This window comes from Mauremys mutica, chromosome 13, assembly GCF_020497125.1.
Source record: "Mauremys mutica isolate MM-2020 ecotype Southern chromosome 13, ASM2049712v1, whole genome shotgun sequence".
Classification (NCBI taxonomy): domain Eukaryota; kingdom Metazoa; phylum Chordata; order Testudines; family Geoemydidae; genus Mauremys; species Mauremys mutica.
In genome coordinates this window covers 6,221,943-6,245,737 of record NC_059084.1, presented here as the reverse complement: position 1 = coordinate 6,245,737, position 23,795 = coordinate 6,221,943, and the positions used below count along the sequence as shown (strand labels likewise).

General features: G+C 44.0%; 1 protein-coding gene across 5 annotated transcripts in view; it reads right to left on the bottom strand.

Moving 5' to 3' along the window:
• Positions 1–23,027, bottom strand: part of NKAIN4 (sodium/potassium transporting ATPase interacting 4) — a 77,595-nt gene extending 54,568 nt beyond the window's left edge. For all 5 annotated transcript variants that reach the window (XM_044984662.1, XM_044984666.1, XM_044984664.1 and 2 more), the window contains exon 1: positions 22,776–23,027. In XM_044984662.1, coding sequence (XP_044840597.1) covers positions 22,776–22,829 — 54 coding nt within the window. In that variant the 5' untranslated portion in view covers positions 22,830–23,027. The remainder of the gene's footprint in view (positions 1–22,775) is intronic.
• Positions 23,028–23,795: the final 768 nt, after the last annotated feature.

Sequence of the window (23,795 nt, the reverse complement as noted above, 5' to 3'; positions counted from 1 at the left end):
CTTTTGCTCCTGCTGCAGCTCCAGATTGCTCAGATATTCGTCAACAGAAGGAGTTTAATGAAAATTATAATTAGAGCCCTGCGGTGCTCTAGCAGGTCGCCTTTACACTGGGGTGCCAATTTACATTACAAATCAGCCTGGTGTCATTGCAGAGTCGAGGGTAACAGAAGGGAATTCATTAAAAGAAAGCTCAGGGTGGGAGAGAAATAGTGGATAAGGAAAATGATATTAGGATGATTATTAACCATAATCATAAAGAAAATTGGGATCTGCCACTGTCTCCATGCAGCTTTGCTCAGAGCATAAAAGCCCTTTTGTAATCATCCTGAGGTGGAGGAAGACAGAGCAGCAGTTTGGAATTTTCCCTGGGCAATTGCTGTACAAATGAACCCTTTTCCATCCAGCATCTGCTTCCCCAGGAAAACAAAAGGGCAAAGAAGAATTTATCTCCCCCACAGGGATACGGAAAGTGCACTCCGCACTTCTGCTTTCCCGCATTTAGCGTTGCGCAGCTGGATGGTAGTTGGGGTGGGTGAGACTCTCTGCAAAATAAAATGCAAGCCAAAGAAACTAATTCACCAGGGTTTTACTGATTTCACCCTCTTTTTCTTACCCCCAGGCAGCAGCTAAGCACTGTGCTTCCACCCCATTGTGGTGTCATGATCAGTAGCATCTTAAAACTGACAGAGACCCTAATTCAGCAGAGCACTTAAGCACGTGTGTAAGTCCCATTGAAGCCAATGCTTAAGTATGTGGCTGAGTCAGGGCCTAAGGGAGCAGTGGTGATCAGAACCTGTAAGGAATGGTGTGGTGAAAGATGTCTTCTCAGGGTACGTCTTCACTGCAGAGAGAGCCCAGGTGATCAGCACCCAGGTCTGAACACCCGGGTTGGCCTAGCCCAGGTGGGAGCAGCCACAAGGCAAAGCCTGGCTCGAGCTACTGTGTCCTCACTGGTACTGCCCCCACCGGTGTGTGTCACTAAGACTTCTGGGGACATACTCCCTGGTTCTTTGTGCTGCAGTAAGATGAGCCACTCAATGATCTGTCCCTAGTGAAGTGTGAGAGAACTTGTTTGTCCTCCTGGGTTCCTCCTGGGCACCCGGTGGAAATTGTGGGAAGGCACTGGAGGACTATCAGCACTCAAGTGGTTTAAGCTGTGTCCTCACTGCAAAGCGGGTAGGTTACCAACCTGAGTGAAAGGGGAGCCCATGCTCTACCCCACTGCCCCAGCTAGGCCAACTTGGGGGCAAGGATTTTGGACGGGAGCTGGGTTAGGTGCAACACCAGAGGAAGAGGATAACTGCAGTGTAGACAGACTCACAGTTTGAGCACGTCAAGCTGCTGCTTCTTCATAACAGCAGCTCCTGGACACACACACGCACGCACCAACTCTTGCAATTTTATCATGAGTCTTGTGATATGTGTTGTTTTATTAAATCCCCAGCCTCTGGAATGAAACTCTCTCATCTTTCATTTTAAAAACTGAAAAGTAAATTTCTAGCCTTCACAGTTGCTGAGAAAAAGCTTGAAAACATGACCTGAGTGCATTACAAAACCTCAGACACCCAAAGGCAAACAAAAAGGAACCCAAAGTATATTTTTAAGACGATTTCATTATTTAGGGTGGCCTGATTCCTGATTTTGGAACACTTGGGATTGGCCATACTGCAAACATTTTACTGCGAACCAAAAGTGGAAGTGCTACGTGTAACACAAACCAAAGGGTCTATCACCTTCTTAATCTCTTGACAATCCAATCTTTTTTATCTCACACCTTAGAACTTGATAATTGACCTCAACGTACAATTTCAAGGTAAGACACCAAGGAGGATTGATTCTCTTTTATACCACAGCCCTGTCGTCATTTGCAGGAAGCAGCAGTAGCTTGTACCAGGGCATCCGCTACTATCAGTGCCAGTCTTTGCGTGTGCCATGCTGCTGTGTTGGGAGATCTGTCTGCCTGTTTTGAGGTTTTCTGTAGTACCCATCACCTTAGTATCTGGGCTCAGCTCCCAGGAACAGCATCAAGGCCCCAGGCAACAGCAAGCTTAGTGCTGGCATGTCACTTCTAGCAAAAGGGCCCTACCTGCACTTCGTCATGGCTAGTAAAACAGATAAACAGCTCCCATGGCTCGGAAGCATCTAAAGGTATGTCTACACTGGAATTAAAAACCCGCAGTTGACCTGTGCCAGCTGACTTAGGCTCACAGGGCTCGGGCTGTTTAATTGCATTGTAGATGTTCAGGCTCAGTCTGGAGCCTGGACTGTAGGGGTATGTCTACACTACCCACCGGATCGGCGGGCAGCGATCGATCCAACGGGGGTCAATTTATCGCATCTAGTCTAGACGCGATAAATCAACCCCTGAGCGCTCTCCTGACGACTCCTGTACTCCACTGCTGCAAGAGGCACAGGCAGAATTGCATAACTTAGATCAGTCCCCCTCCCCCAGTGTAGACCAGGCCTAGGATTCTGCAAGGTGGGAGTGTCCAAGAGCTTGGGCTGCAGCCATAGCCGAATGTCTACATGGCAACTAAACAGACCCCTTTGCCCGAGCCCCTTAGCCTGAATCAGCTGGCACGGGCCAGCCACGGGTGTCTAATTGCAGTGTAGACAATTAGAAAACACAGACCTTCTCTGATCAAGGGAAGAGAGGCCTCAGTCTACATGAAAGGCAATGAGGGGTTTAGTGTGGCCTGAAGACAGCTGGGGAAATGAGATGTGGGGAAACAAAATATGGAATAAACCAACCATATTGGCTTTTCCAATGTTTAGCATTCTAGGACAGTTACTGAAGCTACCTGTGTTTATTCTAACTGAGGAAGAGTCTAGGTCTTTCCCTTTCAGACTCCTGTCTACGCTAATAATTTGCAGTTCTGTTATTAAAAAATAGACAAAAAAAAACCTGTCAGATTCTTAATTTCCCCTGGAAAATAATAACAGCACTTCCCTGGCTGAGAATGAAGAATGTGACTATATGGGCAGAGGAGAAAAGAAAAAGTAAGATGAAAACTGATCTGAAGGTCACTTTGTTGGTGGACCTGACCTCCAGTGTATCTCAGCAGATCTCTTCTTTTCTCCAACACCAGAACTTACTCCCCTAGCCAGTGTGCTGCCTCCCAGCTTCAGAAGTAATTGCTGGAGAGGAGACATGAGTTTGCTGTTAAAGCAGAGAAATGTGGTCTCTGTTCTTGCCTCTGCCATATGCGTCCTGTCTTACCTAGGGCAAGGGTGTGTCCACACAGCAATCAGAGGTGTGACTGATGCATGTAGACGTACCCGAGTTAGCCCATGTTGCCCTGGTTTCACTGCTGTTGGCACCTGAGCTCGCCTGATTAAAACTAACTTGGGTATGTGTACACATGCTGCAATCACACCTCCGACTGCAGAGCAGATGGGCCCTTAGAAGCAAATTTTCAAAAGTATTTAGGTGCCTAAAGATGCAGATAGATGCCTAGTGGGATTTTCAAAAGTGCCCAGGTCCTAACACCCATTGAAATCAATGGGATTAAGGGTCTAAACTGCTTAGGCACTTTGGAAAATCCCATCTGCATCTTTAGGCTGCCTAAATATCTTTGAAAATCTGCCCCATTGAGCACAATTTTCAAAAGTGACCTCTGATTTGGGATGCCTCAGTTTTCCAGTGCCCAATTTGGGACACTTTGTGCCCAGTGTTCAGAGATGCTAAGCAGTTCCCATTGATTTTATTCAGAGTTGCTGGTTCTCACCATTTCCGAAAATCAGGTATGTCTAGTTGGGCAAGAACCCCAAAATGGAGGCCACTTCTGAAAATGTTACCTTCCCCCCTTTCTACCTCAGGTTCCCCACGTGTAAAAAAGGGACAATGAACACCCAAGTGACTTAGTAGCACAAGACCCACTGGGAGTTGTACTCCTAAATCATTTAGGTATGATTTTGTAAGGCACTTTATATTGATAAGGTACGTTGTGATTCTGAATTGAAGGATGGAAGTGCAAAGTATTATTATAACAGCTGGTCAGAAAATGGGGAGGGGTGTGTGTGAATTTCTCAAAATTTTATTTTTGCCCAAAATTTCTGACTAGTATTAGTTATTAGGGCTGTGGACAGAAAAAGGTTCTATTTCAAGCAGGAAGCTTCCAGATTGTCTGCGCTGCATGTTCCAGGATGTGAACATTGACCCGCTATTTCAAGTTGATTCCATCTGCACCTGGAGATACGGGTCTAAAAATTCTATCCTCAGACATTTTGGCATCAGCTCCAATGAGAAGTATAGTCACATATCATGAATGCAGAATATAGACAGTGGACAATCTATTCAGTTGGGGTCACTAGGTACTAATGTAGTATAAATGCTAAGTATATATTACACCTTGGGATGTGGTGTCTGCCACGGCTAAAGTAACATCCTATTTAGTAATTAACAGTGAGAAATTTTCCTTTCCAAGTTTACTTAAATAAAATACAAACAAATTAATGCAAGATGCATATGAATCATTTTTAAAAGGTCTGACTTTTTCTCCTGTAAAATGTGACTGTGCACCTCTTTACCTATACAAAACACGTATTTGCATATGCAGATCAGGTAACTGTGTTTCTATCTCACTGGCTTAGGTAATTGCCATTTCTGTGCCTGTGAATAAGTACACATTATGATTTTGTGTGCACAAATTTCAAAGTCCTACTGAAAATGTGACCTCCAATCTGAGCCGACAGTTAATACTGAGCAGTCACAATTTCATGTCATTTTACACTGACAGTGTCCCTTATGAATGCAAAGAATTCAGGTGGCCAGTTTGTATCTGAACTGTTAGAAAATCTCAGGCTTCTAAGTGAGCTGAAAACAGTCTATATATTGCTAAGGGATGTGGAAGAGAAGATCGCCTTGGTAAGATTTGATGTATCAACCGGAACACTCCTGCTCTGGTAGCTCATCTATTCTGAACTGAGTTTCCAGCTGTTTATTAAGCTTCCAGTTGTAGCCCTTTCATGTGAAGGGAAATATAAGATTAAGAACTGGAGAATGCAGCAGTGAGGTTGTGAGCAGGTGAATCAAATTTGCATTCCTTACCAGGTGTTCCTGGGATTTGGGTGAAATAATTTCTCCTGGACAGCCAAACATCAAACCCCAAAAGTAGAGATGAAGTTCCAGGACATGCGGGAGCACAGATCTTGACTGAATTTACATCAAGAAATAATAACATTATTGGTCACCTGTTTTTGACAAGGTCCCACACCATAGACTCCTAAACAAAATAAGCTGTCATGGGATAAGAGGGAAGGTCCTCTCATGGATCAGTAACTGGTTAAAAGATAAGAAACATAAGGTAGGAATAAACTATCAATTTTCACAATATTAAAATATTAGAATTGGAAAAAGTACAAAGAAGGGCAACAAAAATGATTTAGTAGTATGGAACAGCTTCCATATTAGGAGAGATTGAAAAGACTGGGACTGTTCGTCTTAGAAAAGGGACAACTAAGGAAGGATATGATAGACGTCTATAAAATCATGAATGGTGTGGAGAAAGTGAATTAAAAAGTGCTATTTACCCATTCACATAACACAAGAACCGGGGTCACCCAATGAAATTAATAGACAGCAGGCTTAAAACAAACATAAGGAATTACTTCTTCACACAACGCATAATCAGCCTGTGGAACTCATTGTCAGTGGATGTTGTGAAGGCCAAAAGTATATCTGGGTTCAAAAAAAGAATTAGATAAGTTCATGACAGATAGGTCCATTCATGGCTATTAGCAAAGATGGTCGGGGATGCAACCCTGTGTTCTGGGTGTCCCAAAATCTCCAACTGCCAGAAGCTGGGAGTGGATAACAGGGGATGGATCACTTAATAATTGACCTCTTCTATTCATTCGCTCTGAAGCATCTGACACTAGCCACTGATGGAGACAGAATGCTAAGCTAGATGGACCATTTGTCTAACCCAGTACAGCTATTTTTACATTCTGATGTTGCTAATCACCCTTGGGGGGTCTAACTCATATGATGTATTTGCCCATGGATACTTAACAGAAATCCCACCATTCTAGGAACCAGGGAAATGCTTTATCCCTATCTATCGACATTTAAAATCGATGGGGTAAAATCCTGGCCCCACTCAAGTCAATGGTAAAACTTCCATTGACTTTAATAGGGACAGGATTTAAGGAGCTATTTGGGGAGAAAACAGAAGATCCAATGTTTAGATGCAAGAAAGTGCATTCAACAAGGAAAAGTTTTAGAGGAGGTCAAGAAGGCAAACAAATATTTTGTTAAAAATGGCAACTGTCAGCATGTTCACAGAGAGAGCATTCCTGGGGTTTTCCAATAACTACAGTCCAGTATAAAACTCGGGATTTTTAGGTTTTCAGATCAATTTGGGGCGCAAAGCCAGTTTTGTATTTCTAAGGAGCTGGAGAGAGAACAAAGCTGTACAACTGATTCTGAATTACTATTTTTGAGTTCTCACCAGCAATTCACTGTTCAGGATTCCTAAATGTTTTGAAACACTCTTATAAGAGTGCCGTCCCAGGAAGCTTTCTGTAAGTTTGGAGGTCCTGACTGGTTCATTGGTTTTCCTCCTGATGAAGCATTTCAGCAGAACACAGGGTGTTCTGTCTAATGTTTGTTTTATTTTAAATAAGTTAATAAAAACAAAAAATACAGATACTATTACCTGCAGAAATAAATTAAATATATAAATGTACCATAGTAAGTTTAGACATACAGCTAGGGTTGAAATTCAGCCTGTATGTTTTTTTATAGGATTTTACGTAATGTTTGTAAAGTATAACAGGCTATGGCTAATCCAAAGAGGATAACAGCCTACTAACAGCTGTGAGCTACTAGAGTTGTTACTTTATTAAGTAGTAAAGGCCTGTGCTTTGGGGATGAAAGTCCCATGTTCAAAATCTTCATACGAGCCTTAGAACATAAGAATGGCCATACTGAGTCAAACCAATGGTCCATCCAGCCCAGTATCCTGTCTTCCGACAGTGGCTAATGCCAGGTGCTTCAGAGGGAATGAACAGAACAGGGCAAGTGATCCATGCCCTGCCACCCAATCCCAGCTTCTGGCAAACAGAGGCTAGGGACACCATTCCTGCCCATCCTGGCTAATAGCCACTGATGGACCTATCTTCCATGAATCTATCTAGCTCCCTTTTGAACCCTGTTATAGTATTAGCCTTCACAACACCCTCTGGCAAGGAGATAAGCTTCAACCTAAAATAAGAGCAAGTGGCAAGTTCTTCATTCATTTTGGCTACTCCTTCTTGATGCACTTCCTGCCATGATGCGTTTGCAATGGAAAAGATCATTCTGCTCCCATCCCTACAACTCAATTAAATAGGGTAGAGGGGGATTTTTTCACTCAGTGTTAAATAGGGGTGAAGGGAGGATGAGAATAAAAATGAAAAAAAAATCTTACTTATTATAAGTAAAAAATTTGCAACTCAGTTTCTATCGGATGTTGTCCAGCCTTCCAATTAGAGAAGCCGAGACACACAGTAGTGCCATTATATGTAGCTATTTATACAGTGTCGCTCAAGCATTGTTTATCTTATGAGCATAATTTATCTCTTCTGCAGTGCTACCCAATTTGTTTTGATTTCCAGTGGCCCCTCTACAGTCTAGTCTAGTGTTTTATTGTATATATATTTTTTGGCCTCCAACCAAATGACTCTCCCGTTATGTTTCCGTGCATGTCCCAGAATAATCAGGCCCCTCCTGCTCTACAACTTTCACATTGTGTTTATATTCACTTTATGGGTGAGATGGTGTCCCCTCTATTTCTCCTCCTCCCGCACCAACTGGCAGTTCCTCTATAGCTCATGTTTTATGCAAGAGCAGAACTGAATTTCTCTCTCTTTTTTTAAAATGTAGTGGCTTGTGAAAAGGTCCCACCACATCAGCTCTGGAAACTCAGATTCTCTGTTCCCAGAACATGCCCAGCATAAGCAACAGCAGAGCAAACCTAATGGTGAGCTGGGATAGGTCATCTGCAGGGATTGAACCCAGGACTTCTGGAGCTAAACACAGGAGCCAGCAACAGCAGGACCAGGTCTATTAGTTCAAAGGACTTAGCAGACTCATAAACCCTTTATAACTGGCCCAGCCTCTAGAGGGGGACAAAAAGCCACATTTTGCATGGGTTACAATAGCTTCCCCCACAGAGCACTGCCAACATAGCTCCTTGCTAGCCCATAAAGCTCACTTCTCAGGGTGAGAAGATCACTCAGTTTCCATAGTTATTCCAGCCTTGGCCTCTCTCTATTCCAAACTTGCCAACAAGCTTGCCCCAGTGGAGGTGGGTTTCTAATGTGCAGACATCTGTCTTCTCAGACCTAGACTGAGGCCAGCTACATCAACTTCTTACTCCAGAGCAGTTTAATCCAGTAACACTCTGAAGGCAGCTCTCACTTTGAGCTGGTGCATGCATGTTGCTCAGCTGCTTGTATTAGGGCTAGTCTACACTTACCTGCCGGGTCGACGCGGTGAGTTCAACTTCTCGGAGTTCGAACTATCGCGTCTAATCAAGACGCGATAGTTCGAACTCCCCGCGCGCTCCAGTCGACTCCAGAACTCCACCACCGCAAACGGCGGTGGCGGAGTCGACCTTGGAGCCGCGGAGTTCGACCCCGCCGCGTCTGGACGGGTAAGTCAGTCGAACTAGGGTACTTCGAGTTCAGCTACGCTATTCGCGTGGCTGAACTTGCGTACCCTAGTTCGACCCCCTCGCTTAGTGTAGACCAGAATTAGTGTGAAATTCCTTAATGGTGATAGGCCCTACTCACCACCTTTTCTCATCTTCCCCACCTAAATCCAATCAGGTCATAATTTTTGGCCAGTCTTAATCTGAGTTACAGTTTAAGTGATGACCTGCTGTAGCATGGAAAGGATCCTTACCCTTTACCAACCACATGATCCATCAAATCCCCCAGAACAGGATTCCCCCGCCTCTTTATATAGGAAAATATAGTTAGCATTTGACCATCAAAAATGAATTCCATCTGGATTGGCTTATACCTGTAGGGCATTGCCCTGACTCATAGGTTGGGAGGCACCGCTTACATGGCTGTGGTCACCTCTCATGAAAGAACCTAGCACAAATGAAACTGAGGGTTACTTCTTATGCCACCAAAGCATTCTGTGGCTAAGCAATCTGCCGACAAATTCCCTCGCTTTCCCACCTGCTGCCACCATAAGCCTCTTCAGAAATTTGTTGTTTATGAAATGATTCACTCAAGTATCCATTCGATCCCAGTTCATAGGACTGGAGATCTTTTATTACACAGCTGTATATGTAGCAGGAGAATAGTTCACAGCAGTTGTAACAGGCACGGTCATCCAAGAAATAAAACAAAGCACCATTAGTCAGCTGGTGGGAGATGCAGTCTTTATAGTTTCAAGCTGTGCAGAGGGCTTTATACCACCCTACCTAGTCTCTGGCTGCCACACACACCTCAGTTTTAAGCTATTTTGTTGGCAGCTCTGAAAGTCTTTGGGCTCATGTAACTTCCCACATCTAATTTCTCGGTTTGTGCTGTTTAAAACTGACCCCACAGACTCTTGTTTTTGAGCTGAAGCCCACAGGCTCATGCGTTGCCCTGTGTTGTGAGCAATTAGCTGCCATGCATATTTGCAAATCACATACAGACCCACTCCTGAATATCTTAAAAGGCAAGAGGCTTTGGTCTGTTTGGCTCACAGTAAGTTTAAAAGAAAAAAAACCGACTGTCACCTTTCCTCAGACTCGGAGTGTGTGAGAAACCCATCACTTTCAGCACAACGGGAGGATAGACAGGCTGTGAAAGAATATCTGCTAACAGAGCAGCAGCAATTACTGACCAAACTGCAGACTGGTGAGTTACTGCAGAAAAGAGGCCCATAGCTCTACCGTGGCTTAATGCCCAGCTGCAGGGAGGATGGGATAGTGATTGCTAGGGCAGTAGTGCTAAAGCATCCAACCCACTGAGTGCTAAGAAGACTGTGACCTCAGCACTGATTAGACTTTTATGCAGCAGAGTAGCTGCTCCATCCAACAAACAGAATTTCTCTTGAAGGAGAGAAGCCCAATAAGAGTACACAGGGCAACAGGGTCATCATTACACACAATCCATTTGCTCTGGTGGAGGGAAGCAGCATGAAAACCCATTCTAGGGGGAAAGGGCTAATTACTCAAGCCTGCTCCAGTGACACCGGGGCAAAGACCTCATTTTCTCTCATTCCCTTGGAATAATTTGTTGGCTGGTTCTCTGTGGCACTAGGTGCTGTACAAATACAGCATAAATAGGTGGTCCCTGCCCCAAAGTGCTTACAATTGTCTGTATTTGCACAGAACATGATCTGCTATCCCCTGCCACATGAAGCAGAAATCCACGAGGCACAACATGCCCTGTTTGGGAGCTGCTGAAATTTAATATTTGCTCCTGGCTCAAATCCTGAAGGTTAAATAAACAGAAAATGCAGGTATGTGTGACAAATTGTGCGTTAGCAGCATAACAGGAGGCCACCTAGAGTAAAGGGCAAATGGTTTTAGCCTTTGGAAGCCTGACAGAAGAGAAATGTAGAGAGAAAGTCAAATTCAGCCCTGGCATGAGTGGTCAGGACTCCCCTTGGCGCCTATAGGAACTGCACTGGTTGTTTTTTTTTGCCATGGATGAATTGCATTCAGGGTCTACAGGGCAGAGATGTTCCCCAAATCATGAAACACTCAAGTGTATAATGATCATGTGTTCACTGTAATGTTAGATGAATAGCTACTGACCACAGTAGCTGAGGGTGAAGGGAAACGTGGGGATTCACTTGGGTTCTGGCAGTGCAGCAAAATGAAACAGAATGGAAGCCCACTGAAGAGGTGCTGAATATCTGCAACTCAGTCATTTATGTCAACAGGACTGGCCTTTCAGAAGAAAGAAATCCTGCTATAAACCACCTAGGCACGTTCAGTGAATCAGAACATGTTGCTCCAGCACGGCTGGACAGCTCTGCCCACCCATCCCTGCCCTGCCATTCTAGTATCATCCAGTCCTAATGCAGAGGTAAATAAAATTACACTGATCTGCAGTCTAGGGAATAAGCCACCAGCTATTCAACACTCCAATCAGCTACTCATCCTTTCATGCTGCATGTTGGAGGAGAAGGGGGTGTTTTAATAAATGGCTAGTTGGGGTCTTGGAGCCTAATTGAGCAAACTGTATTATTTGTCAGCATCCACTCAATCACTATACATAGTAGCAAGCGAGTGTCTGAAAGGACATTCTGGGCAGGCAGTTACTAATTGTCCTCACAGCAAGTCAGACACTGGCTTTCTTTAAACATGTTTCCTTCTTAACAATGAGGAATGAGGTGGAGGCAGGGGAAAGATGGAATGGGAAATCCCTTAGTTAATTTCACAGTGTCTGTTTTAAGCATCACAATCCTATTATCTGTGTCTCCGGACCCCAATTTTCACTCTCCTCTGCATGCTTAAATGCAGATAATGTAAATAAAATACATAAACCTCAGTTATATGTACTCCCAGTATCTGAACCTTCCTTTCTAGTGAACTGCCAGCATATCCCCCAGTCTGATTATCCAGACTCCCAGTTATCTGAACATATTTAGAGTTTCTAAGAAATTAGGATAATCAGATTTCTACAGTAATTTTATATGTACAAACTATAATTGGGTGTATTTTCTTTCCTGCTATCATCTCACAAAATGCAGTTTACTGTATGTACTTAGCAGACATATACTGCACATGTGCACCAGTTCTTAACTTCACACATGGGACCAATTGCCTAAAGATTATATTTGTAACTATGGGAGAATCCCAAAAAGTTTGGAATTGTGTTTGGTTTGGCTAACCATCCAAGAGTTCATACGCACATTCAATCTACTGAGATGTGCTGAGTCTGCAAAGTTGGGCAAAGATCTGGAAGCTTTCTTTCCAGTCCCTAATAGAAACACTGCAAGAATAGTTGCTCTGTTCTATGGATAAACAGAGGAGTTTAGTCTCCAGGGCCACCACTAACGTTAATATTCAAACAAAAAATGTTGAGTCTTTTTTTAAATTTTACTTTTGCTTTTATGTATCATCTGTTAGATAGTAATGACTTTGTGATGTCATGTGCCTATAGAAGGCTTACTGTACATTCACTAATAGCTACATATTCATTTAAGTACCAAGATCCCTTTTTACTGAGTATGTTTTGCTCTTGATGGGAAGTTTAACCAAACTCTTCTCAGTAATGCTGAGTCCTTACATCATTTATCTGTATGGCCGGGGTCTGGCTGGTACATGGGATTGGCAATGGAGTACAGAGCCTTTCATCTCAAGGGCACCAGCTCTGATCTTCTGCAAGTGAGTGACATCCCAAAGTCATTACTATGACAGAGGACACATATGGCTGCTGGGGAGTGTACCATGGTACCTGAGGTGGAGCAGGGCTGGGGGGAAGGCTAAAGGAGCTGGGGAGCTCCGGTTGGGAAACCCTCCAGGCTGCCGGTCTAGTCTAAGGCCAAATAGGCACTGAGGTTGCAGGGGGCAGCCCAAGGGTAGGCAGAGGCAGGAGGTCCAAAGCCCCCTTGCCGGTGATGAGTGGCTTATATACTGCAGTCTGCCCCAGTAGATGGAGACTGGGCAGTAGCCATATACTGAGGTGAGGTGGGGGTTCCCCTGGAAGGGGGAGACCCAGAGACTTGGGTTACTGCCAGGGGACAGCACCCCAGGGGATAGCGGCACCAAGGTCTAGGAGAGATATGAGGGCCCAGCGGTAGTGAAACACTGGCCGAAACAGGGTGCTCTGGAGGCTGGAAGCTAATTCTCTGAGAGACCAGCAGGAGGCGCTGCAGGGCTGAGTCCTGCATTGCTACACCCCTGGGCACCAGAGCCCCCTATTTGGAGTTTCTGGGGGAACAGGCAGTGTAAAGTGGGCCACCAGGGGATACTCTTATGTCAGGGGAATCCCCAGCAGCCATTGGGAAATCTCTAAATCTCCTTTGTTCTACTGGAGCAGAACAAAGGGGAGTAGCCAGGGGCTGAGGATCTGTCCCTAGGTGCACACTCATGCATGCAAGTCAGGTGTCTGTATGCACAAGTCCTGTTGCATGTCTCAGTGGATCACTCCCTGCAGAAGTGAGCCACAGAACTGTGCTCCCAATTTTTCAGAAAATCTGGACCTGGGTGGAGCGCGTATCCTCTCCCCACCAGCACAGAAAGTATGCCAACGGTTCAGGTTTCAGTTAGTTCCAAGTATTTGGGAACAGAATGTATTCCTAGAGAGGGTTAAAAATGAGGGAGAAAGCAAAAAACGTTATTAGTCAAGCTCCTGCTCTGAGAAGGATCTGAGAACAGCTGGTGCATTTTCCTGCTGAGTCGGCCGGTCACTGAAAGGTGGCAAAGGAAGCTGGCACACCAGTGCCAATTGTTTGCCTTCTATGAGCAGGTGACAGAGGCAAGCTAGTGCATTGATTCTCACATTATATTTTCATTAAGCCATGGCAGATGGCATTTGAGACTACAGTTGACATATCATAATTTCAGAAGAAAGGGGGCAGTGAAACTGATGCATAAATGACTCAACTTGGATTCACCCAAACAACATGCGGGAGAAGTGGAAGTGATAGACGAGAGATCATAAAAAGCTGCTGTCTTTATTTCTTCATTGAGTCCTCACCACATAATGAAAATCTGGGGCATCGGTTTCTCTGCTAACCAACATACTTATGTCTAGCATCCTGACACCGAAGCAGCTGTACTGACAGCAAGCCACAGACACCAGGGAAATGGCAATTATGCCCTTTCATAAATGAGGCCAAAAGTACTGCTTGGAAAATACAGTTTGGGCCAGTTCCTCAGCTGGTATAAATCAGCATAATTGAAGTCAGTGGAGTTATGCTGATTTACACCACGTGAGGACACGATCCTTTGTTATTAGATTTCCCCCTTAAAGAGACAAATTAAAATATGTAAAACTCAGAGTGCAATTGACATAAAACTTCTGTTCTCTATCGGTTTGCATAGACATTTAGGGTCAAGTTCTGATTGCAGCTGTCCCAATGAAAATCCAGAGAAACAGTGCTGCCTGCTCTTATGGATTTATCACAGATTTCACAAAATCTGCTGTTTCTCCGAAAGCCCCAATTCTGGGAGTCATGTTATCCACAGAGAATCTCAGCTTTTTTTGTTTCTGTTTTTTTGTTTTAGAGTAAGATTCTTGGTTGCAAAGAAAAGCTTGAAAATGTGAACACTAAATGCTCAAGAACCAGAAGGCCAAATAAATCTCAACCCCAAATTCATTATTTTTAAAATCTCATTATTTTTAAGCCAATTCCATGATTTTGGGGGGCTTGATTAATTACTTTTGAATGCTTCAGACTAGAGATACTGCATAAATTGGTTTTGATTTCATTTATTTATTTATTTAGATTTAAATAATAAAAAAATGTCCAAAAAACATTCAATACTCCTATACTGATTAACCAAAGCAATGAAACAGCTCATTTCTCCCTTCTTTTCTCCACCTCAGAAAAATATCCTCAATCTTCCTGCAAAACTCTGTCAGATTAATGGTTTGCAGAGTGCCCTAAAGGTTAGCAATAGAGCTGCGTGGAAAAGGAGGGGAGGGGATATTTCCCATGGAAAATTTTGACAAACACCAAAACATTTTTCATTTTTGTCAAAAAAAAATAGTGAAATTTTTAAACTTTTAATTAAAAAAAGAAAACTGAAAATATTGCAGGTTTTGACAACCCATTTTGGACAAGCGCTGCTGAATACTGACAAACCTTTGGTTTTTTGCCAGAAATGTTGCTTGGGTTTCAGACAGAAAAAATACAAATTTGTTGAGGAAAGCAGGCACTTTCTGTGTAGGTGACCATATTTCCTAAAGTAAAATCAGGACTTCGGGGCTCGCCCAAGCCACACACTACCAGCACCCCACGCAGGGCTTGCCAGAGCCACCCCCGACCCACGACTTGGCCTGAATGCCTGAGCCCTGTGCCACCCACGGCTAAGGCTGGCTGAGCGCCCGAGCCCCTGCTGGGTCTGAGTGCCCCCCTGAGCCCCGTGCTGCCCATGGCTGAGGCTGAACCCTGTGCCAGCTGGGGTTGGGGCTGACCCCAGAGCTCCACTGCCTGGCACCTTGCATCGCCGCCCCCTTCCAACGTTCCTCTGCACCCCCCTAGGGGGATGCACCCAGCGTTTTTTGTAAACTGGGCATTTGTTCGTTTGATCTTGCTAACTGATCCGTTGGCAAGAGCAAATGGGACAAATGCCAGTTTTTGTCAAAAAGTGGGGACGGCTGGGACAGGGCTTAAAAAAGGGACTGTCCCGGCCAAAACAGGACATACGGTCACTCTATTTCTGTGGAAATTTTCATTTTGTCGATAACCCAGTGTTCTATCAAAAAACATCTAGACGGAAAATTTTCAACCAGCACTAGTCGTCCTGTTTGGGCTGTTTTGGATCATGTGGCAAACGGGAACAAGTTCCAGAGATTGAGGCCCCCCTGCAGGTAATGCCCTGACCCCACCTTCTCTTTTATAAGAAGGCAGAACAACTTTCATTGATCACAACTGCAGTGGTACATCCGTGGGGAATAGGTATGTCCCATGTCATTTAGGAGTTGATAGGTCATGAACAACACCTTAGACTACCCCTACTGCAGTGGAGTTACTCCAGATTTACCCTGGTATAGCAGAAATGAGAATCAGGCCTTTTGCTCTCTAGTTTATCCTTCCAAGATCTCCTGTTTGACAGTCCTCTGCAGCAGGTGCTTGGAAATACTGCCTTTTACATACCAGCAAAAATGTACTTCGTCCCTTATGTAACACACACTGGAGCAACCTACGCTCTGCTTGTGGGATGTCACTGGGCTACACTGGATGTTCTCTTGAGCTGACGGCCCCATTTCCAGTGGCGTTCCATCTGAGCCAGCCCCCAGGCACAGCAAAGAGGAAAGGGGCCGAACCTTTCCCTTGCAACAGACCCTTGTTCTTTCTTATGGAAATAAAAGAAAGTAAACCACAACGCAGAGCACAGGTCTGTAGAGATGAGCTACACCTCAAGCTGGTATGATACATATCAGGGATGGAGGGGTGGGAAAGAGAATGAAGAATACCAGGGTCGCTCCACTCCTCACAGAAACATTTCACAATTCCGGACCTACATAATAACGTTCTCTCCAATGCAGCCAGAGAGGCTCCTCGTCTTTGTTATTTGGACTCATCTTTTCCTTACGTTATAAGCAGAAATGGAAGCCTGATAGCTGCTGCCACTGGGACCCGCTGTTTTCCCCTCCAGGATCACCTTGTGCTGTTGTATTCAGGTCACCTGCCCATGTAGCAGTTAATCAAGCTCAAGAGTTATGAAGAACACAGCATAGCATATGAGGTAACCGGACAGAACATGGGAAAGAGGTTACATGATAAAATGGAGAGGTGCAAGGCACAGCCTGTTTGCATCCTATGCACCACTGACTAGACCTTGTCTTTTTATTTTGGACCCTCCCAGATTCCATTCATGGTCTGAAACCTCGGAATGAGTTGGTTTAGACAACACAAAAGCATAGGATACCTGGGAGTCACTGCCACAGTGGGAAGTATGAATCTGGATTGTCTGAGCAATGTGAACTCTGGATGCAAGCACCTTTGAAATACCAAATATTGCACAAGAAACACTACTCTTGTGCCGCTCTCCCGCTTTGCAGTGGAACTCCCTGTCCGAATCATTACTGACGAGAACGGCTTGGAGAACTGTGCTTTTCTCCACACAAAATTTTGACTTTTTGTCAAAAAACAAACCAACCAAAACTGGAACATTTTCAGCCAAACGTTATTGGGATTTGGATGAAAACTCAAAATTGTCCATGGAAAGCAGACACTTTCCATGATAACGTTCATTTAGTCAAAACCTCTGTTTTCCACCAAAGACCAGTTTCAGTGGAAATTTTTACACCAAGCCCGTTATTGCCACAGCTTTAACTTTGCTTTGTCTGGCACTCACACTCAGGAAACAGTTTCTGTTTAATGTGGCTGTTATACTTATTGTATAGTTTGTGGCAGTGCTTCAGGACCACAGATGGGGACCAAGGCCCCACTGTGCTAGGAGCTGTACAAACATAACAAGAAGACAGTCCCTGCTTTGAAGCATTTACAATCTAAGTATAAGATGAGATTCAACAGGTGAAGGTGATAAAATATGGGGGAGCACATGGTAACAATGAGATGATTCTGATCAATATGATAAGCAATGGGCACACTGCTGATTTGGGCACCTGCTTTTGTTTTAACTACTCTGGGTTCAAACCTGCCAGTGAGGCACAGCACAGCATTAGCGACTGTATGAAATCATCCCTTCCAGTCCTACACGCCTATGTATCTATGATACCACCTGGGGGAGCCTCAGGGAGCATACAGTACCTCTTCAGGGGATGTATCTAACTCTCCCAGCAGTGCCGTCTCTGCTCCATGGGCTGGTTGGTGTGGGAGGGCAAAGGTGAGAATGTCCCTTCCTCCTTCTCCCACACAACTTTGGCATGTTGGGCACCCCCAGAGAATAGCAAGGGAGCAGTCCCTCTACTTCCAAAAGTTCAGGGAATGTACTTCCGCTTGGCTCTTAGCCAGGCAATGCAAAGTGCAGGGGAAGGCTCCTTATACCCTCTCTCCCAACCCTCACTCATGTAGAGGCCTGGCAGAGTCTAGTACCTGATTGCTATTCAGGGCAGACAGTGTGCTTGGAACTGTAGGATATCAGAGAGAGAGTTCCTGCCCCAAGGAGCATATGAATTACAGCTGACAGGCTGGTGTGAACTTCCCCAAAGTTTTGGGCTGCTTGGTTCAGCTCAATATATAAAGAGGGGCCAAGAGCCAGCTGCAAAGTTGGGACCCGTATGTGAATCCAAATTTTGCCTGTGCTGGAGATTGAGAGTGGGTGGATCTAAAATCAGCATCCAGGTCCGTTGCTGCCTTTAATGTAGGAAATGGAGTTGGAAGTTTATAAATTGTATAAAGTTTAAATATTTTATGTTTGTTCATTTTTTGGCCATATTCTGTTCTGATTTATACCCTGTACAATCCCAAAGGCCAATGTACCTTTTAAAATTTTTTCCAGTGTTTTAGTTTATCAACTTTCTGCTAGATCAAGCTGACACGGCCATGTTAGTCATTAGAGGTTGCTAGAGAAGGATAGTTTCCAGAACTGATCACCCACTTCTGTAAGAAATTAAAAAGACGTTGTCAGAAAAAGGAGAGGGGCTGGAGAGACAGAGAGAAGAAATAAATACATGGATATAGTTACTTTTGGTTTGTTTCTGTGAGTAGAAATTCTGTGTGGGCTCCTCTCTCACTGTTAATGGGAAAAGTTTGTCATTTTTTCCATCTAGAGCCTCTGAGAAGAAGGGGTTCTAAATGTATTTGTAAAATTGCCTCCAAGTTTACGCTTGGCATCCATACTCCCAACCCATGGACTGAATTTAAACAACAATTACTTGATTTGTTGGGATGGATTATGGGGAGGGAGGGAATTTTTCCATGCCTGGTCTGGTTGTAATAAATTCAGATGGTGCCTTCAGCACACACAATCACTTATTACTCGAAGAAATATACTATTGTGAACAATCTGCTTACTGGCAGGGAGGAAGGACTGGATCACCAGTTATTAACATTTTTCCTATCTGGAACCTAGCAACTGTCCATGGTTTCTTGCGGGGACCCACCAATCCCACAATGTTTTGAGGGTCCTGGTGGATGCTCCCTAGTGATACACACTGCAGTATTCCACATAGGTTGTGAAATCCTCCACTAGAAATCTTTTGTATCATTAATTTCTATACTGAACATTTCTCTAACACACTTCACAGGGATGGAGTCCAGGTACCATTCCCTCACTGGGAAAAGATACAACTTATTCAGATTTTGCTTAAGCTTTTCCTAATGTTCTTGTTTCAACAAAGATTCATGGGGGGGAGGGAGGCGGAGTCCATTCAGGTAACATTAGTTTCTAAGTTAAAGTGAGACAATAAAACCAGTTGTGTCCATCCATCCTTAATTCACACTACTGGGCCCTCCCTTGACAAGCACAGTGATGGGGACCAAAGATACTGCCTTGTGATTTTCTGCGGGCAGGTCTGGGACACCGTGCTGTGGGAGTAACTATGCTCTCTGTCCAGAGCAGAAATGTATTACAGCAGGGGTAGGCAACCTATGGCACGTGAGCCGAAGGCGGCACGGGAGCTGATTTTCAGTGGCACTCACACTGCCCCGGTCCTGGCCACCAGTCCGGGAGGCTCTGCATTTTAATTTAATTTTAAATGAAACTTCTTATACATTTTAAAAACCTTGTTTACTTTACGTACAACAATAGTTTAGTTATATATTATAGACTTATAGAAAGAGACCTTCTAACAATGTTAAAATGTATGACTGGCACACGAAACCTTAGATTAGAGTAAATAAATGAAGACTCGGCACAGCACTTCTGAAAGGTATTACAGGGTAGGTGTATTAGTAGCTAGCCATCAACCTACTGAATATGGGTTACCCCTTAGGAATGTGGGGGGCAGGTTGCATGTTAGCTGAGCCCACTTCATACAATACTCTTCTATGCATTATGGGCCTGATTTAGCAACACATGTAAGCATGTGCTTAACGTTAAGCTTGTGCTTAAGTTCCATTGAAGGCCACGCTGGATCATGACCAGTGGTGCTACCTTGCCCTGCTGCATGCATAGGGGTGGCAGGGAAGAAGAGCACCAGAAGAGCCCTTTCATTCACTATGCTCACCAGCACAGAGCCACGAAGGAGCAAAACCTTAATTTGGAATGTTCAGGTGGACGACAGTTTAAGATTAGAGTTAGTCAAATTATTCATTACAAATGTAGCCTCTTTCTGATCAGCGAATCAGCTGAGACTCAATCCTGATTCTCTTCAAACATATTCATTAGCTTGCTCTATATAGTTTAGACAAAGAGTTTGCAGCCCGTGAATTGCTGGTGATCCTATTTGGCATTCATGTGGTGTAGCTGATCACCTAATTCACATTTGTTGCTTCCGCTATCCAGCTGGATGACAAACGTTTTAAATCAGGAGAACAACAAACAACAATGATTAATATACTTGGATATTTTATTTTTGCAGGCATACATTTGTGCTATAATTTGTGAACATTTCAGAATCTGTGAACACTTCCACGCACAACTGGCAGTTATCCAACTACTTGCACATAAGGCGCAATAGGACCTCCACAAGCCATTGCAAATTGAACTCTTGCTTTTCTTGTATTTATTATTTATAAAAACTCCCAATAAAGTCAGTTATTGCACTAGAGAAATATATAGAAGAATGTGCCGTTTCCAAACAAAGTAGTATAAAAGCATGCAATTAAGGTTTGAAGTACCAGGGGTCAAATTCTTACCCCACTGATGTCAATGGCAAAAATCTCATTGACTTCAGTAGAGCCAAGATTTCACGCCAGGAGTTTTGTGTGGGAAGCACAGTGTCTGGAAATACTAAGGGGAGAATATAGAGAGATCAAAATAGCAAGTGAAATAGAACAGAGACATGCAACGATCAAAGAAAGTTCACATCTTTATAATTTATTAATGATGATGGTCTGATCGCTTCTGGTTTTTGTATTAATTGATTCCATTACGTACAGTATCTCATTCTATTGCAGCTCACTTAGCTATATTGTTGAATAAAAGATGTGACAATTTACACACAAGGAGAGCTGGAAAAAGGTCTAACAGCTTCCCCCAGTAACTTACTGGGAGTTTCGCCAACAGCTCATGATCACACGCTCATCAGGACAGAGCTTCAGGAATTCCCTCCCCATACTTTACATTTTTCATCTCTACCAATTTACCAAGGCAAGTGCCATGGGAAATCACCAAGACAGAGGCATCCAAACTTGCTTAAGAATGGGCAAAGAAGCTGATTCTTTTCTTCAAGGAGGAGGGTCCTAAGGAAAAAAAATGTTCGGGGTTCTTTGTTCCAGTATCCTGGATACCAGAAAACTCCCACGCTTGTCAAAAATAAGAGCAGCACCAGTAGTTTTTTTAAAAGCAAGCCGATACACTGCTGGATTGAAGAGACAATTCATTGTTCAAACACTAATTTATTCAAATGTTAACATGATTACAGTCTCTTTCTTCTGTACAGTATGGGTGAAAAATTATGGGAAAGAACACATATACTAAAAGACTAAATACTCACTACTATCATTATCATCATCATGCATAAAACATGTCTAGTAATATGCTTCATGCAAACAACAGAACCTCATTCCTTATTTTATGTACCCACAAGTCAAATCTTACATCTCTTCGTTAGGCTAGTCACAGTGAATAGTCTAAACTTTGCTCTCCACACCCAAATTTTAGACCAGTGGTTTAGGTTTTAAAAACTAGCAGCTTCCAGTTTCTGCTAAATGAGAGATTCTTTCTTCCACAGAACTGTCCCTTCAGGGAAAATAAATTACTGTTACAGTAAACAATTCCAAAACACAGTTTTAGCTAGAGTACTCAGTGGCACCAATTTACTACGGAGATTAAAATCAACTGGCTCCTTTCCTCAACAAGATCTAGAGATTATGCTCCAAAATAAAACAAATTTAGAAAAAATGCACTTCACAATTAAATAAAGGAATGACATTTCCTTTTTAAGGCAAGAGAAACCCTGCAGCCTATTAGCAATTGACAAGGGGAACCTCCAGATACAAGCTAGATGCACAGACAATCATAAAACAACCAGACCTTTGTTTATCACAGTTCAGCATTGACATGTATGCAGATGTGATAGAAAGCCACGATGTATGAAAACCAGTATTTCAGACGTTAAAGGAGTTTGCTTCTGATCATAGATACTTGTACAATTAATGAGAATGTTCTAAATAAGTAGTTTTACATATGCATGAACACATGCAATAAGTGAAGAAGTGCATATTACATTAATCTTTCATTGCAGCCTTATGTATTAGTACCTTTGGCCTCTTTGATATCTTGATTATTTCAGCACTTTTGAACTTTTTGCTGTTGCTGATGATGATCATTACGAGAATCTTCGACTTTTAACATCAGGTTTATTATTTTTTTTTTTGTTAAAGGAGGGTGACCTTGCAAGTTCAAGACTTTTTTTAAAGGTGCCCCTTTAAACAAATAAAATAATGAAGCCACCCCAGAAAAGAAAATTAACTGGCAATTCGGGATTACATCCCGACTCCCCCCACCCCTTCCAAAATATAAATCAAAAGGCTGAAAGTTAAAAGGGACCCAATTCTGTAATAACATTAATAATTCTAATAAACGATTATTACCAAAGCAGCTGCATGGGACATCAATTTTCAAGCAACCCACCAAAACTGGGGGACTCCCTAATTCTTCACAATGCAGTTTGGGAGCGGAGTTAGATCCCTTTCCCGGGGATCTTTTGTTCTGAGCCGGATGGCTGCCCCCATCCCTTCCCCCTCCCGGGTTTGTGCCTGATCGCTCAATCAAAAAATGAGCTGCTCGCTCCCCTTCTGTTTGCGAAGCAGGGTTGATCCGGCGCAGACAGACACAACAATCTCCCCCCCTCCATACACTCCCTTCGCCTGTGGGTGCCGGTGGAGAGAATCGGTGCCAACTCGTGTCGCTTCGGCTCCCGGAGCAAGTTGGACTGGAGCGGCGTGTAAAAGTTTCCCTGGATCAGCCACCCCGCTGGGGGATAAGGGGGGTGTGTTGGGGGGGGGGAGGGTGCGAATGGGGGTTCCCCACTGGGGTGGCCAGAACCCGGCGCATTGTCCCGGCGCGAGGAAGGAGCCGGCTACTCACCAGCTGTAAAGTGCAGAGGAAAATCAAGGTGCAGCGCCCGGTGCAGCATCCCATTCTCCCCGAGCCCAGCCCGGAGGGTCCCTCCAGCCGCTCGAAGCCGAACGCCCCAGACCAAGGAGCCGGGCTGATTCACTGGGATCTGCCCGCTACCATCTCCGGGGCCAGCTGCCTTCCGCCGCATCCAGGGACTGGGCAGCCCCCTCCCCCGTCTCCGCCAGCAGCCGGGCTGAGAGAGCAGCTGCCTCTCCCAGCCGTGCGGTCGCGGAGCAAGTGGAAGAGCCCCCTCCGGGGAACCGCTTGCTGGGGAGGAGGGGGAGGAGGGCTGGAGTGTGGGGCCACATCTTAAACAGGCAATGCCTGATTGAGGCTCTGATCCAGAATCTTTGCAAGCAGGGTGGGAGCCTTGCCATTGACGTCAATGGGATTGGGGTCAGGCCCTGCCAGTCAACTTGGGTAGCTGCAAAAACCCACCCTACACTTCTACTCCTTATGGGGCACCCAGCGCCCACCTGGAAGCAGAGGATATACAGACAGACCCACCGTTCTGCATGTACCACACATGCATAGGATCAGATGTGAGCAGAGCTTTGTAAATAGTGCAGGGCAATGAATTTACTCAGCCAGCTTCACCTCCTTTTCGCTCTGCAAGTTCTCTAAGAACAGGTGGCAGTTTTCTCAAATGTAGTCCTTATTTTGCTGTTTCTTCCAGTAAATTTGTTAACTAGAATAGTTGTGATAGAAAAAAGGGGGTAACAGTCACAGCAAAATTCATTTTAAAATGTACATACATATTACTGGATTTATTTTAGTATTTTTAGTATTTTAGCTTTGGGCATAAATCACATATGAATCATTAATAAATAGAAGTTTGATGTAGAAAGGACTTAATGGGCCATATCTTAACTTGCACCAAATTCTGCAATCAAAGCACATGCTTTGCTACATTTTGAGATATTCTAAATCTCTATAAACTTATCCAAATATCTTTACACATCACATATAATAATACCTAGCTCTTAT